Consider the following 16,352-nt stretch of genomic DNA (forward strand, 5'->3'; position numbering starts at 1 on the left):
TGTCCAGTGACGTTGCGTGAGCGGCAGTTCGAAAAGAAGCGGTGGCGCTTCACAGGTCTCGGAGGAAGCCTGTGTTAGCTTTCACCCTCCTAGCGCTGTTGGTATCGTGTGATTGGGGGAGTCCTAACTAGCGGGTGGAATTAAAGACATCTAAATTGGGGAGAAAATTTGAGAAAAATCAAAAGACAAAAAATAGTTTTTCAAAATAAAAAAAGATGACTTGTGCAACATGTATACTGTATGAATGTTGAGTTAAATATTCATGAACATGTTATGAAGTGTGTCTGTAAGATGTTATGAATGTGTCATGTGGACATCCTTCCAGTAAAGTGTTACCAATGGGGCTCGGCATTATTCCCAAGCTGCCTCTGTCATGAATGTTGCCCAAATATTTAAATGTGCAGTGCTGTCCTTCTCTAACTGCGTCTGATTAGGCTTTAATATGGAAAGCTTCTCCAAACTGACAAAGAAAACTCGTTTTGATTTAAAGCATTTAAAAAAAGCTCAACTTTTGACCTGAAATCTATGTGGAGGCGCAGCGTTCAGTGGTGTTGATACTTTCTACAGTGACAGTATTTTTTCCTTTTTCATTCATATGCAAAAGTTTGCGCAACCCTGGTCAAATAACATGTTTTGTTGATTTTCTAGGTGTAAATAATTGAACACTTCCCCTACAGAGAACACACTTCTGCACATTTTAATGCACAGTTACTGTTTATTTGCTGAGTTTAACACACTGGAAGAAAATAAAACAGAAAACGTGGCCTGTGCAAAAGTTATGGCACATGTTCAGTTTCATGTGTCTTCATTTCTAGTATGTTCAAATTTAAATTGTGCACTAAAATGTGTAAAAATGCCATATTTAAGAGTTCTGTCTGTAGAGGACGTGTTGTACGAGTGTATATTTGGCAACGCTAACTGACTGCACTACTCTTCCTCAGAGAAAGACAGTTCTGGCCCTGGACAGAGAGGATGAGGAGGAGAGGAACAAGACCATAGAGAGTCTGAAGACAGCCTTAAGAACGCAGCCCATGAGGTAAAGTCTGTGTGAAGATTGCAGGTTTGACACTAAACCTCTTTTTACCCCTGTTCAGGTCAAAACATGTCACTGATTCTAAGGCCCAATCTTATTTTTACTACTGACCCTTGTTTTCAAGTGTCATCTTGCCCCTTGGAACTGAGTTACAGGGTAGTGGTTGAAATCTTCCCTCTGAAATGGGACCCTCAAATAAAAAGAGCATCACTTCATTAACAGCTACCAGCGCTGCTCTGTAGGAGACCCTGCCAGTCTGCAGTGACAGCAGAGGAGGGTAAAGTTCAGCTCCTCACTGCTGGGCTTTAGTTACATTTAGGGCATCGTATGCCTTCAAAGAGGGGGGCAATTATTTATTATCACCCACCCCTAATTCTTTGGTGATATGAAGCTGAAGTCAGATATTCACCAGCTTCTTGTTTGAATTTTCCCTGTTCCACCTTAAAAGGTGAAGCAGTTACATTCTGGCGCTTCAGCATACTACTAGCAATTTATTTATGCTTGTTATGAAGAAAAGGACCAAAATACACTGAAACAACATTAAACAAAAATAATACAGTGGTTATCGTAATTTTTAACAGAGAAAATTCTCACATTTGTGGGTTTCTTTGGTCTCTTGTTCAGCCATCCTGTCGGTTTTTCTGTTTTTCTCATGTCTCTCTGTTTGGAGTCTCTGAAAAACCTCCGTTTGGAGGGTCATGTAGCCCCTAACACTTCACCCTACCCCTCTATCTCAACAAGAATCGGGACACCCTACCCCTAGACGTGAACGCGCAAAACTGAGGGGTAGGGCTAAGTGGTAGGGGTGAGGGGTGAAATGGGATTGGGCCTAACTCCCTCTCTGTGATGAGAATTTCTGTTGTATAAAAAGCTGTAGTTTTAAAATCTGCACAGTGGAGTACGTCCTTTTGGCTGAAAAAACGGTCGATATTAAAGGAACTTTTTTAATATTAAAGCATTTTTCATGATTTTTCACATAGCTCAAATGCAGTCCATCAGCCAAGATATGTTTGGTGTCCAAATTTAGCTTCTTTAATTTAATTTTAGAAGAGCCCTGAGACTAAAGTTGCTGACAAACACTGGAAGTCAATAGTAAATGCTTCCTCAAAACTTCTCTCAACCCTCTCGAACCACATCCAGGTCACACAGACAACACAATAAAAGAAGACTCAGCCATTAAGGATGACCAGAATCACTTCTTTCCTCAGCACAACTTGGTGTCTTTCTTCGTAAGACAACCAAAAACAGGAATTCACCGCATAGACACACTGTAGAGTAACTGTGACTCTATAGACCCAAATTGTCTGTTCCACCTTAAATGGTGTTGCAGTTATGTTGTAATAGAATTAACTGCTGCACTTCCCAAGCTGAACTGGCATTCCACACACAGGAGGAAGATTCGCCAAATATGGAATTTTCTGCAGGAAGAAGTGGCTGTTTTAAATTTAGTGTCAATTAAATCTGCTAAACTGAAAGCAGCTCTTCTTCCTCCTCTGTTGTCCTACAGCAGTTAGAAGGTTTCTTGGGTAAAATCACCATCAGAGCGGTTCAGGCGTTATTTTTGGGGGAATTGTGTTGTGCTATAAATCGCTACTGGTGCACGTAAATGAAGGAAAAGTGCAGCCTCACATCACACAAGCAGTAAAACACGCCAGTCATCCTTGTTCATGAAAGAACAAACATGTTACCACTGCGCTGTTTACTCTTAACATCACGCTAAACCTGCTGCTGCGTTGTATGAATCTTGTGTTAAGACACTGTTAATCTGCTGAACCTTAAAAACCTGCAAGAATTTTCGGAAGCTCCGCCCCCAGTGCTACAAAATATATAGAATTAAAACTTTCTGAGGTTTACTTATGAGTTTAGAAATTGTGAGCATTGAGAGCTGACAAGTCAATAAAGCACTCAACGGTGGTTCCAAAACGCACTTTGTCATATTCTTCATAACTTTCATATTTCATAAGCTACATTCTAAAGGTGGGGGTCATATATAAGCTGTAACTGTCTTCTTTCCAGTCAAATAGATGGGTGATGTAATTTTAAACCCTTATAATAAAAGAAGCTGAACTTCTACTGAAAGTCGACCCATTTTTCCACAAATCTGGGCCACAAACTATAAACAGATGGCGTCTCTTCGGTGATCTGCTCTGTAAACATTATTTTTATAAAATAATACAAAGAGCGTCTAAGATTTTTGGCTTTCAGCAGTAAATTGTAAGCATATAGCAATATGTGTATCATAAAACACGTTCTGTTAATTTGAGGGGAGCTTTTACAAAAAAAAAATTTAAATAAAATAAAAATTTACATTTATTTCATGCAGTTACTGAATAATTTGCCTCACGATTTGGTCATGTAAATTCAGATGGACAAACCAAAACATACCCTGGAGAATAAGAGGCCAACTAAAGCTGTTGATGTTTTTTTTTAATATTTGACCAGGTCCTTTAGTGGAGTGATCTACTGTAGTTCTGAATAAAGTGGTTTCTTAAAGGATTCCTAACTACTCATGAAGGTTTTACAGAAATAAATAAAAATGAGCATTTTTCCGAGTTAGAATGTGGTTCTTTTCCACTGGATTAAATCCGAACTGCCTTCTCTTCTCTGCAGGTTTGTGACGCGCTTCATCGACCTGGACGGTCTGACGTGTATCCTGAACTTCCTGAAGAACATGGACTACGAGACGACGGAGTCTCAGATTCACACCTCGCTCATCGGCTGCATCAAGGCGCTGATGAATAACTCTCAGGGCCGAGCGCACGTCCTCGCCCACTCCGAGAGCATCAACATCATCGCCCAGAGCCTGGCCACAGAGAACATCAAAACCAAGGTGGCCGTGCTGGAGATCATGGGGGCCGTGTGTCTGGTGCCAGGAGGTCACCGGAAGATTCTGGAGGCGATGCTGCATTACCAGAAGTTCGCCAGCGAAAGGACGAGATTTCAGGTGGGGATAAAAGGAAAAACTCATTGACGAATAGTAGTTAGTAAAGGGATAAAGATACTATTAATGCATATAATAGCATCTGTGGAGGTTTTCAGTCGTCCAGTGGCTACTTGCATAAAACATTTTAAGGGGGAATTCTACAGATTCCTTCATAGTTCAGTGGTTAAGATGTAAACAGAGGGATTGTGACACAAATATAACCATTTTATTTACTATCCAGAATTACCAGTGAGTCTTCTGGGGTTTTATATGTAATGTTGATGATGGTAAGTTTTCTTTATGGACTATTTTGCCTCATGACACCCTAAATATATCCTTCCAACAAGAAGGGATTTAAAAATATATGTTTAAGGCCAAATTCTTCTCAAAAGTATAAAAAAGCAATAGCCATGCATTCTGATAATCCATTAATAATTCGACTAATAGCTCAGGCGGAATAAAATGCGTCCATGTAAACACCTCAATCAGAATAGTCAAATCTGATTGAGGCCAATCGGAATACAGTTTCTATCTGATTGATCGAGGTGGGTCATCCTGTAAATAATCCAGTAAATAGAAGAATAACATCCGTGTAAACGCCTGTATCTGATTACATTCCCTATCAGAAAGTTTAAGTCCGTTCTGATCATGTTCGTCGCGTCATAGTGAAAGTTTATACCGTTCAACATGGCGGAGCAGAAACTGGTCTGCAGAGGAGACGAAGTTTATGCTCTGGTCTTTAAAAGACGACGGTGGGACGGACGTCCAGCTTATGTGTCTCAGAACACGACGTCTTCCTCTCGGCCTTCTTTAATAAGGACATGTGAAGGACGTTTTCCTGAGTCTGACATCATTTTAAAGTGATTAAAAACACAAGCACTGCTCACTGCAGCTCATCTCACTCTGACTGGACTCACGTGATGCTTGTTGTCATGGTAACGTCTACACTAAGTGGTTCTCTACGTATGTGTATAATTTTGGATCAGATTACTTGTAGTGAGCATGTAAACGGAGTTTTTCCATCAGATTGTTGAGTAGAGTGAGAATAAACACAGACACTGTGCTACATCAGAAAAACTGTTGTTTTCTTTCATTCTAACCAATTTTTCCTTTGCAATCATCCTAAACTACACCAATAATGTTTTTTTGACTTCAGAAATTTTATTTTGGACATAATATTAGTGTATATACTTTATTGAGCATCATTATAATAAAGTGTTCTTCCTTCCGTCTCTGCAAAATCAGTGCAGATGCCTCACAACCTTCAAGTCGATGCACACATTGTTAGCTAATTATGAGTAGAGTAACGGACAGGCTATGACCCGCCTGTCTTTCTATGCTTTTTTCTTATCCGATTCTCCCTCTTGTTGTAGACTCTCCTGAATGATCTGGACAGAAGCACTGGGCGGTACAGAGATGAGGTGAACCTGAAGACAGCGATAATGTCCTTCATCAACGCTGTGCTGAGTCAGGGGGCAGGAGAGGTGAGGCTGGAGCTCCTCAGAGCTCGTATTCATCATATACAGGAGATATTACTCAGATGTTTAGTGTCATACAGAGATATTATGTACATATTAGATCTGCTGAAAGTGAAAGTTCAGTGTAGCCAACTCCCCTCACCCCCCTCACCCCAAATGTAGACCAGACATGTTTGATGTCTGAAATTTGCTTCTGTAGTTTTGCAGTGGCTGAATGATTCTTCACCTTAATGAAATAAAGCTGAGTGTTTGTACTAAGAGATCAACAGAGAACTCCACACCAGATGTCTATGTATGTGGGGAGAAACTTAAAGTAGTATCAAGTGTAAATAAATGTGTTCATGTATTTATATTATAATTGATTCCAATCTTACATTTAAAAAGCAAATCAAAAGGTAGTAAATGTCTGAAATATGTAAGTAAGCTCTGCTCTGATTGGTTGCCGCCTTCTGGGTGAAACACTTCTTATAACCTCAGTGCGAGTGGGTGGAGCTAAACTGATGTAGGCAGAATAGGCAGCAAAGGAGTTTGTTTTCATGACATCACAAAAACAGTTAATACAGAATAATTTCCATTTATGGACTGTATGGACATTTTGAAACTTAAACAGTGTTTATGTGCTGCAGCAAACTGTTATTGTCTTATTTCATGAAAACAAGACAGTCAGTTTTCTGTGTTTCTACCCCTTTAAATACAGTCAGGCTGTTAAAGTCATCAGGCTTTTTAAGCTGGAGTAACTTATTCTTGCAGAACTCAATTTAAAAGAAGTAATTGAACAGATGTGTCGTGATACCTGCAAGCAAGGTGGGAAATATGGGTCCTTAATTAACCTCTTGAACCCCCTGAATGTCTCAAAATCAAAATTCTGGAGGCCTCTTGCTGACATTGTGTCCTTTAGACAGTCAGCTTTTTCAGTAAGAGCAGGTCACTCTTGGATTGAGCGGCCTGGTTGCACTACATGTGGCTGAAAAACAAACGAACATTTTCTTGGTCTGTAAAGCCGACATCCTGCTCTTTTTATATGTTGTCTTGTGTTGCTGTATGTATCACTTATGCTTTATGTAAGTTATGAGTGCTTTTGTCATTTCATACCTGCCCAAGGGCCACATTTGAAAAACACTCACTCTGCATTTATTGAAATGTTTATTAATATGCTTTATCCCTGTAACTTAAAACCAAATAAAAGATCAAGAATAAACTCAGCTATTTTAGCCACATGGCTCCTAAACAAGCAAACATGTGTTGACTGATCAACTGCATTTGGACTAAAGGGGGAACATTTAAACAAATTCGATTTTTTGCTGAACTGTTTTCTTAAATTAAGATTGAATGTTTCACCCTGCAGACCAGTCTGGAGTTCAGAATTCACTTACGCTACGAGTTCCTGATGCTGGGCATCCAACCAGTCATCGACAAATTACGAACGCATGAAAACTCCACGCTGGATCGGTGAGTATGTTTATAAGAATTGAAATAGTCCAGTATTTACAGTGGAGGAAATAAGTATTTGATCCCCCACTGACTTTAAAAGTTTTAATACAAAAAAATAAATGAAACGTCTCATAATTTTATACCAGCTTTATTTTAACAGTGACACATAGAATATCAAAAGAAAAACTGAGAAAATTACATGAAATGAGAAATAAAAATTAATTTGAATTTCGTTGAAGGAATTAAGTATTTGACCCCCCTAGTAAAACATCATTTAATACTTGGTGGCAAAACCCTTGTTGGCAAGCACAGCAGTCAGATGTTTCTTGTAGTTTTTTATAAGGTTTGCACTTCAGGAGTAATTTTGGCCACTCCTCTCTGCAGATCATCTCCAAATCCTTAAGGTTTTTAGGCATGCATTTGGAAACGCGAAGCTTCAGCTCTCTCCATAGATTTTCTATGGGATTGAGGTCAGGAGACTGGCTAGGCCATTCCATGACCTTGATATGCTTCTTATGGAGCCACTCCTTTGTTTCCTTGGCTGTATGTTTTGGGTCGTTGTCGTGCTGGAAGACCCATCCACGACCCATTTTCAGTGCCCTGGCGGAGGCGAGGAGGTTGTCACCCAGGATTTTGCGATACATGGCCCGTTCATCTTCCCGTCGATGCGGTGAAGTTGGCCTGTGCCCTTAGAAGAAAAACACCCCCAAAACATAATACTTCCACCACCATGCTTGACGGTGGGGATGGTGTTCTTAGGGTCATATTCTGTATTTTTCTTCCTCCAAACACGTCGAGTTGAGGCCAAAGAGCTCAATTTTGGTCTCATCTGACCACAGCACCTTCTCCCAGTCTCTCTCGGAGTCATTAATATGTTCATTGGCAAACTTGAGGCGGGCCTGGACGTGAGCCTTCTTGAGCAGAGGAACCTGGCGTGCACTGCAGGATTTTAAACCATTACGTCTCAGTGTATTACCAATGGTTTTTTTTGGAGACTGTGGTCCCAGCTGCCTTGAGATCATTAACCAGCTCCTCCCGTGTAGTTCTTGGCTGATCTTTAGCCTTTCTCATGATCAGTGAGACTCCACGAGGTGATATCTTGCATGGAGCTCCAGGCCGAGGTCGACTGACAGTAATGTTGTACTTCTTCCACTTCCGAATAATTGCACCAACAGCTGTCACCTTCTCATCCAGCTTCTTACTTATGGCTTTGTAGCCCATTCCAGCCTTGTATAGGTCAACAATTTTGTCCCTGACATCTTTAGACAGCTCTTTAGTCTTGCCCATGGTGGAGATGTTGGAGTGTCACTGAGTCTGTTGGCAGGTGGCCTTTTATACAGGTGACAATTTGGGACAGGTGTCTCTCATGCAGGTAACGACTTCACTGAGATTAGGGTGTGTCAGTGGTCTGTGGGAGCCAACATTAGTCATGGTTTTTAGGGGATCAAATACTTATTTCCCCCAGTGAAATGCAAATTATTTTTTATTTAAATATTATTTAATTTTCTAGATTTTCTTTTTGATATTCCATCTCTCACTGTTAAAATGAAGCTACCATAAAAATCATAGCCTGTTTAATTATTTGTCAGAGTACAAACTTTCAAAATCAGTGGGGGATCAAATACTTATTTCCTCCACTGTGTATGTAAATATTATATATTTATGTATAATGTAAAATGTATGCGTACATATAGTTACGTTGTGCTCCCCCAAATCCACATTATTAATTAGAAATGAATTAATTAGAAAATGAATGGAATATTCTGGCAGATTCTTCCATAAAGAAAAGAATTTCCTTTAGATTATATATTTCAGGCTGCTGTGAAGTCAATTTTATTCGCCCTTAAACTTCTGCCATCTTTTTGTTGTTCTAGACATTTGGACTACTTTGAAATGCTGCGGAATGAAGACGAGCTGGCCCTGGCCAAACGCTTTGAAAATGTATGTTTTTATTTCTGAACCATTTTGTTTTATGACCTTCCATTGCTGAGCTGGTCTCACTGTGTTATTCATCTCTCTGTTCCCTTCAGGTTCATATAGACACTAAAAGTGCCACTCAGGTGTTCGAGCTGATCCGAAAGAAGATCAACCACACGGACGCCTTCCCGCACTTTATCTCTGTCCTGCAGCACTGCCTCCACATGCCTTGTAAGTGATGTTTCTGTGCGAATTTGTTCCCTGATGTTCTTTCTACAGTAAAGCAAATGTACCGTTAGTGTCCTCTAGCAGTAACTCTGTATATCTAGCAGGCCTAGCAGGACTAAAGGGTGAATAATAGGGGTTTTTGTATTTGGATGCTGGAAATATTTATATCTTTAGTCAATAAAATAGTAGTTTTTTACACAATATAAGAGCACCAGCTGCTCTTTATATTGCGTGGACATTTCATGATGAATAGACGAGTAGAAATAATCTAAAATGACTTGGAATAAATTGTTTGTACGTTGGTTTATATGAACATTAAGGTCTTTTTCCTTCTCCTGTAAAGTTAGCATTTTACAGATGTGAGGTTTTGTGCCAAGAGCAACAATATTTACTAACTAGAACCCATAAAACTGGGAGAAACATTTTAGTTTTGGCATCATGTATGGATTTACTTTATGAGGGATGTTTCCTTCTTCCCACAGCAAAGCTGAAGTACCATGAGCGCATCTCTCACTCACTAGTAACTCTGTCTAGCATAAAACAAGACTAGTCTGTTGAGGATACAGCCTCAGATAAAATACAGTTCAGTTCAAATAAATAAGTACCTCTTTATAAATGCCGATACTTACACGTACAGTAAGATTGTGGGGGCAGTTAGCTTTTCAGTATGTTTTTAAATGCAAACGAACCTGTTTTCTCGTTTTTGTGACGTCAGCACTCAAACCTTTCTGGTGTTTAAACCAGCTTTGGGCCCAAAGAGCGTTTTAACAATAGTTTGAACAATAAAAATGTTATTTAACAGGGGGAACATTTCAGAGCCTTTAATGCACTCTGAGAAGTTTGAGAAGTTTCTGGCAAATGAACAGTAAATGTCTGTAACGTTTAGTTCATTTTTATTTAATGAAATCATCTTGCTTGGTGTTAATTTGTGGTTGGAAGCAAAGAGGATAAAATCTTAAAATCCCTAATGGAATATTATCCAGTCAGGAACGTTTTCTCTGTGGTATCTAGGTGGATACAGCCAGGCTGCTCTCCTATTGCTTAGGACTTCGGGAGCACATTAAGCTCATTAGATTAACTACCAACATGGTTAGGAAGTGACAGAGGAATCAACCAATCACCATTGATTTCCAAAGGGACCAATTTTGTAAGAACATCACTCTAGTCCTTCTGGAAGTTCTAGATACGTCACTGACTGTGAATACGAGCTACTAGTAGTCTAAGCAGGTTTGGGTTAGTTGTCAGGAATGGAAAACAGCGATGGCAGCTCTATGCAGGACTTTCTTACTGAAAGAGTCACTGTAAAACTGATGCAGCTCAAATATATGTTAATGTCTGTTAGAGACTTTGAATAAAACATATAGGATGTCTTTTACAAGCTTTATACGTCCATATTTAAGAGAATGGCCAAAATTGTTCAGGTGCATCAGCATCAGCTTAGTGCTAACAAAGTAATAGAAATCCAATAGGAGTGCTAGCAGAAATTGGTATGATCATTGAGGTGGTTTTACTTCTCGTTTTTTGGCCAAGTTTTGGCATTTGTGACCCAAACTGAAGGTTTACCCAGATAGCAAGCATATATCAGTCCGGCTTGATAAGTTCGGCACCCCTCTGACTGTATGCCACAGCTGGTCGACCCTCGGACCACCCAGGTTATTATCCTGCATACGAGGTCTACCTAGTTTTTAATGTCCTCAAACAGATTTTTGATGCATATAGCATTTTATTTAGGAAAATAAACTAAGACAGTTGTTGCAAACGACTGAGAGAAACAAAAAATGACAAGGTCTAATTTAAAAATGATTTTATTGAAAATAATTGCTGCTGATTAGTTACAGCTGTATAACTGGCGTTATTAATGATATTGCTGACTATCCAAATAAAGTGAGACCAAATGGGTAAGACTTTATTTGGATAGCACGCTTTTGATGCTTTGTAGATACTGAATTTACTAAGTTACATTCAACTCAATATCTACCAAATTGACCATAATTTTCTTGAACTCTAAACCTGCTCTAATCCAAACCCTAACCTTAATCTCAACCCAAAGCCTAAACCCAACCCTCGTCCTGGTCCTAGCCCTAATTTTGGTCCAAATCCTAACCCTAACCCCACCACTGTTTAGAATAAACTGTTCTACACTATTCTGTACTATAGAGTTTCAACAGATAGTTTGTTAGCGATGTGAGCTTCTGTAGATAATCTATAGGAGACTATAGTGGACAATCCAAATGAAGTGAAGTCAGATTATTTACTAAACTAATTTACGAAGCAAAAAGCTGCACAAAGCTGCTTTTTTCTAAATTCTAACCTTTTCAGGGCTATTTTTCTTACTTAATAGGTTAAATCAAACAGTTGGAAAAAATCAGAAGGCATATAATTCCCACACTTCTGATTTGGGGTGAATGTTTGAATGATAATATATGATGTAATATATAACAGTGCCGTGTCTATGCTTTATGGATGATGGCTGTTTCTCTGTATAGATAAACGGAGCGGGAACACAGTGCAGTACTGGCTCCTCCTCGACCGGATCGTCCAGCAGATCGTCCTGCAGAACGATAAAGGCCACGACCCCGACGTGGCTCCTTTAGAGAACTTCAACGTGAAGAACGTGGTGCGAATGTGAGTACGCTTACCACCAGTCTTTTTCAGGGCGCACACTTGACTATAAGGCAAAGAGAAACGACTTTTAGCAACAAAAAAGCCCTCAGAGCTCCAAATCTCACTGTTATCACATGATGCAAACAAAACTAGACCTGTTTATTCCTCTGTGCACAAACAAGAAGCATCTCAAAAACAGAAAATATTCCAGACATGACGGCTGATCAATTACATTTCATGGTAAGAAGGAAATGTTTTTGTTCAGACTTTCACTCCATTCTTCCATAAACTGCTATTACTGTTTCATAAACTCATTTGACTCCAGTTTCCCAGTTTAATTTCATTTAATTAATCAAACTAGCTGTTTATTTATATGTTTATTTTCAGCAGAAAATGTGTTATAACCAACACAAAATCAAGGGATAGTTTCGAATTGATTTTATATCATTTTACCTCTATCTATCTATCTGTCTGTCTGTCTGTCTATCTATCTATCTATGTATCTATCTATCTATCTATCGATCTATCTCTGCTTGTCTCTTTTGCATCTCTGTCCTCTGATTACAGTAAAGGCACACATTAACCATACGTTATAAAAGACTGTCTCTATCAAACCCCAGCTAATGGGAAAAGCAGCTACTCATACAGTTAATGAGACAAAATACGGCCTAATGTACCGTCTGATTTCTGAATAATGTGAGCTACATGATACTCTACCTTCACTATGCTAGTTAAGTGAATTGTCTCATTCCTGTTGTAGTACAGTATAAGTAACACAGTAACTTTAATTTCTCATTTAATGGCAAATATAGCCTGTAGCTAATATAACCTGTGCAGCTACTCTATCTAGACCAAAGCTCGCTGATTAGCCAGCAACATTGCAAGCAGCCCAAACAAAAAATGAAGTACAGCGTTTGCATTTTACCATCTTAATGTGTTAATTGCGCTTATGACTCTTAGCGAGATGCATTTTTACCATAGCAATGGTATGTTAGCCTATAGCATGTGTGCTGCATACCTGAACATCTCAAGAAGTCAGAGTTACTCTGGTGCTCTGTAGCGTCTCGAACAGAGACGAACAGAGCAGGCAGTTCAGTCTAGGGCTGAGCCACAGCTGTTCTGAGGTCAGTGGAGAAGCAGTCACTGCTCATTCGGTAGTTGTGTCCCTTTTTCCACACCGAATCTCTTAAAACCCTTCAGAATCCTTCTGATTCTGACGAGGTCCGGACCTCGGCGTCCTCATAGCTAGTTATCGCCATGGGAATAAACTCTAAAGTCTTTGCTGAAGCTGCTTAAACTCTTAGCTCAGGTCTGATAACATTACCTGTAAGTCAAGTTACTGTTTTTCATTTTCATATTTATTTTTTGGGTGTATCCTTTGAGAATTTCACGGTCAAACTCAGTGTTACATCTTACATTGGTGTAAACATCAAGGCCCCGTTCTCCTGTATACATCCATACTTTGGGTTATTAATATACTGAGCTTTTAATACTGTCTGGCGTTTGGCAGATTTTGTGGGGATTTTTGTAATTTTGCTGCAAAAATATAATCCTGAGCCCATAATCCAGAGTTTGAGGTATTTGGGTTGTTTTGGGGAAGGAAGCCCCGCCCCCATTCTCAATCTGACCACTGCTCTGGATTTCAGGAGGGCTCGATCCAGTCTTAGGAACAGGTTTTCACTGGTAATGTAGTGCAGCACTCAGCTGGGTGCCTTGAATACTGTTTATAATTATTAAAAAATCTGAAGAAGCTTTAAAATGTACATTAGAGGGGAGTTTTATGCTCCCCTGCTGGTTTTACTGATTATATAGTGAAGTCATCCTTAAACTGTGGTTGGAATTGTCACATCTGCCCAGTGGTTGTTATGAGAGCAGTGGAGGTAGTTATTAATAATAGTAATAAATAGTAATAATAATAAATTGTGGTTGGTATAGTGTAGTGGGTAACACCTCTGCCTTCTATGCTGTAAACTGGGGTTCAGTCCCTGGCTGGGTAAACACCCTACACTATACCAATAAGAGTCCTTGGGCAAGACTCCTAACACTACCTTCACCTGCCTGTGTAAAATGATCAAGTTGTAAGTTGCTCTGGATAAGAGTGTCTGCCAAATGGCATAAATGGCGTAAATATGCACATTTAAAATTGATTTATTTATTTATTTCCACGTTTTTTCATATAAATGTGGAAATAAACAAACTTTTTGAACTTTGGTAAGTTTAAAACATAAAGTTATGACGATTACAATAAAGTTATTCAAGGTTCTGCTTCACATCGAAGCAAATTTGTGACGCTGCTTTTGCACAAAGAGGTCAGATTCTTTTCCAGTGAAGCTCGTGCTCAGACGACTCTCAGGTGGATTTGATCTGCTCCTCAGAGGTTGTTGCACGAACGTGTGGAGTTCAAGTGAATGCATGAAGTCAAAAGGAGGCATTATTGAATATTAAGAAATTCTGAAATTCATGTTAAAATTTCGAAGATTCTAATTTTCACTGAAACGGCATTGATGGTTTAATTTGTAAGGAAAAAAACATTGCTTGAAATTAGAAAAGAAGCAAAATATTTGTTTTTCTTTGGTCTCAGACTTTAATCCAATTTGTGTGTAGTGCGTGTGTGTGTGTTTCAGTTTTTGACATAATTTGAAAATGCCTATTGTCCTTTATATTGTGTGTAAATTTCATAATGAATGGACCCAAATAAACGGACCAAAACGGCTTGGAAAAAAAGTCTGGTTCCATTGACTTTCATTAAAAGTAAAGTATGTTTTTTCCTTCTCCTGTAAAGTTACCATTTTGGAGATTTGAGGATTTGATCCGACAGCAGCGATATGTGTATATATGTATATATGTAAATGTATGTATGTCAGTATATATGCAGATCTGTATGTATTTATGTATGTGTGCTTATATACTCTGAAACTCTAAGGAACCAAACTGTCAGAAACCCATGCCATGAAAGTATAGACAATAGAGAAGCAACTGTCTGAAGTCATTTACAGATTTTTCAGTACAAAAACTCTATTCCTGAGATACACAGTGAGGAAAATGAGAATAAACAACATCACAGTTATTAATGTCTGAAACTGAAACGTTTGAAACTGTTCTGCTGTTCTTGTTGTTATCAAATTCCTCTGGGTTCCAGAACATCTAACAGATCCTCGTCCGCCTGGTTTCCTTTGTCTGAAGGATTGTTACTTGTTTGTTAGTAAGTGGGGGATTTAGGTTTAGTGCTGTAACCTGTCTTAACCTCCTTCTCTCTGTCGTTTTCACAGGTTAGTCAATGAGAACGAAGTCAAACAGTGGAAGGAGCAGGCGGAGAAGATGAGGAAAGGTATGTGAGCTCGACCTTCACTTCAGTCTCAGCAGAGCGATGACTCTGACTTCTGAATCCACAGAGTTCATCTGGGGCTTTTGGTGTCTTATTTTGATGACGTTGAGCGAGTCTGCCTTTTCCCCAACTACATAAAATTCATTATTTGATTCCTTACAATAAAATTTTCAATTCAGTAAATCTTTGATACAGCAGACATAAAACGAAAATGTGAATTACGTTAATATAATTAATATAATTTTTGTTGTATTAGACCTTGAAACTTTATAAATATACAGTATCTGAAAAAGAAAAAGTTGTGCTGATCTACAAGAGAATATGTTAGCCTAAAGCTAACACACTAACCAACACTAACATGATACAGCGATACAGTAAAATATGCTGCGATTTAAACTGGGTACAACACATTGTGTTGTAGTGTTACTTCCTGTCCTGTCGTCTGGGAAACAGCGCACAGCGCAAACCGCTTTGGGACGCTTCAGGGACATTTATCACATTTATAAACCACAACCTTTAATGTCTGTAAAACATAGTGATGAAATCATGAGTGTGTCAGTGTCCTCACCTGCCTCAAATTTAATTAAGCAGTAGAACACAAGAGGGAGTGTGTTATTGGTGATAACACACTCCTCGAGTGTTCTACTGCTTTTATACAACAGTTAACAAATAAAGTAAGAAATAAATAATTTGGTCCGTGAACGCGGCGTTTAATATGTTTTAATGTTCGCCGTTCCTTCCAATGACAGAAGAACAGCTAAACAACCTGGAATCAGCCAGAAATGAACCCAATACTATTCGCCAAACGTGTAGTCTGATCTTCAGAGTCTGACCAAATCAGACTGAGCCATAAAACTGCTGCAATATCAAGTTCAGCTCAGTTTTGTCAGTTTTTTCCAGATCAGTATTAATGTTGTTTTGTTCCAGCCAGTCTGTAAAGCATCTTACAGCCCATTTAGTTTGGCGAATGGTGTTGGGTTCATTTCTGGCTGATTCCAGGTTGTTCAGCTGTTCTTCTGTCACAGCTGCCGACTGAAAAGCTGCTCAGTGGTGATGACAGTTTGGGAATTTAGTGTTGTCTCATCTTCAGAGTCTGACCAAATCGGCTGTCGGTCAAATGTGATCTTAAAAGTGTCCATTTTCTGTTTGTGGCAAAGTAAGAAGTAAAAACGTTCAAATGGCTTGAGCGTCTCCTACAGCTGTCAAATTCGTCGCTTAGCAACGGCGTCTCAGCGGAGTGATACAGTGTTCTCAACCAATCAGCTTGTGTGGCTGGAACTGTCGTATAACAGTGCAAACATAATGCTAATTTCCATTAGCCTGTCACTGGGAATTCCTGTGTAATATTAGTATCAAGCTAATAACCGCTCATATTTTTAACATGCTATACCTTAAACCTGGACAGTTAAAGCT

General features: G+C 39.1%; 1 protein-coding gene across 3 annotated transcripts in view; it reads left to right on the forward strand.

Annotated features, from left to right (window-relative positions):
* daam1a (dishevelled associated activator of morphogenesis 1a) overlaps window positions 1-16,352 on the forward strand; it is a 116,205-nt gene that overhangs the window by 63,982 nt on the left and 35,871 nt on the right. For all 3 annotated transcript variants that reach the window (XM_036594113.1, XM_036594114.1, XM_036594112.1), the window contains 8 exons: window positions 942-1,036; window positions 3,644-3,977; window positions 5,330-5,440; window positions 6,780-6,883; window positions 8,740-8,806; window positions 8,896-9,013; window positions 11,497-11,635; window positions 14,884-14,942. In XM_036594113.1, coding sequence (XP_036450006.1) covers window positions 942-1,036; window positions 3,644-3,977; window positions 5,330-5,440; window positions 6,780-6,883; window positions 8,740-8,806; window positions 8,896-9,013; window positions 11,497-11,635; window positions 14,884-14,942 — 1,027 coding nt within the window. The remainder of the gene's footprint in view (window positions 1-941; window positions 1,037-3,643; window positions 3,978-5,329; window positions 5,441-6,779; window positions 6,884-8,739; window positions 8,807-8,895; window positions 9,014-11,496; window positions 11,636-14,883; window positions 14,943-16,352) is intronic.

Source organism: Colossoma macropomum, unplaced genomic scaffold (genome assembly GCF_904425465.1).
Source record: "Colossoma macropomum unplaced genomic scaffold, Colossoma_macropomum, whole genome shotgun sequence".
NCBI classification, from domain to species: domain Eukaryota; kingdom Metazoa; phylum Chordata; class Actinopteri; order Characiformes; family Serrasalmidae; genus Colossoma; species Colossoma macropomum.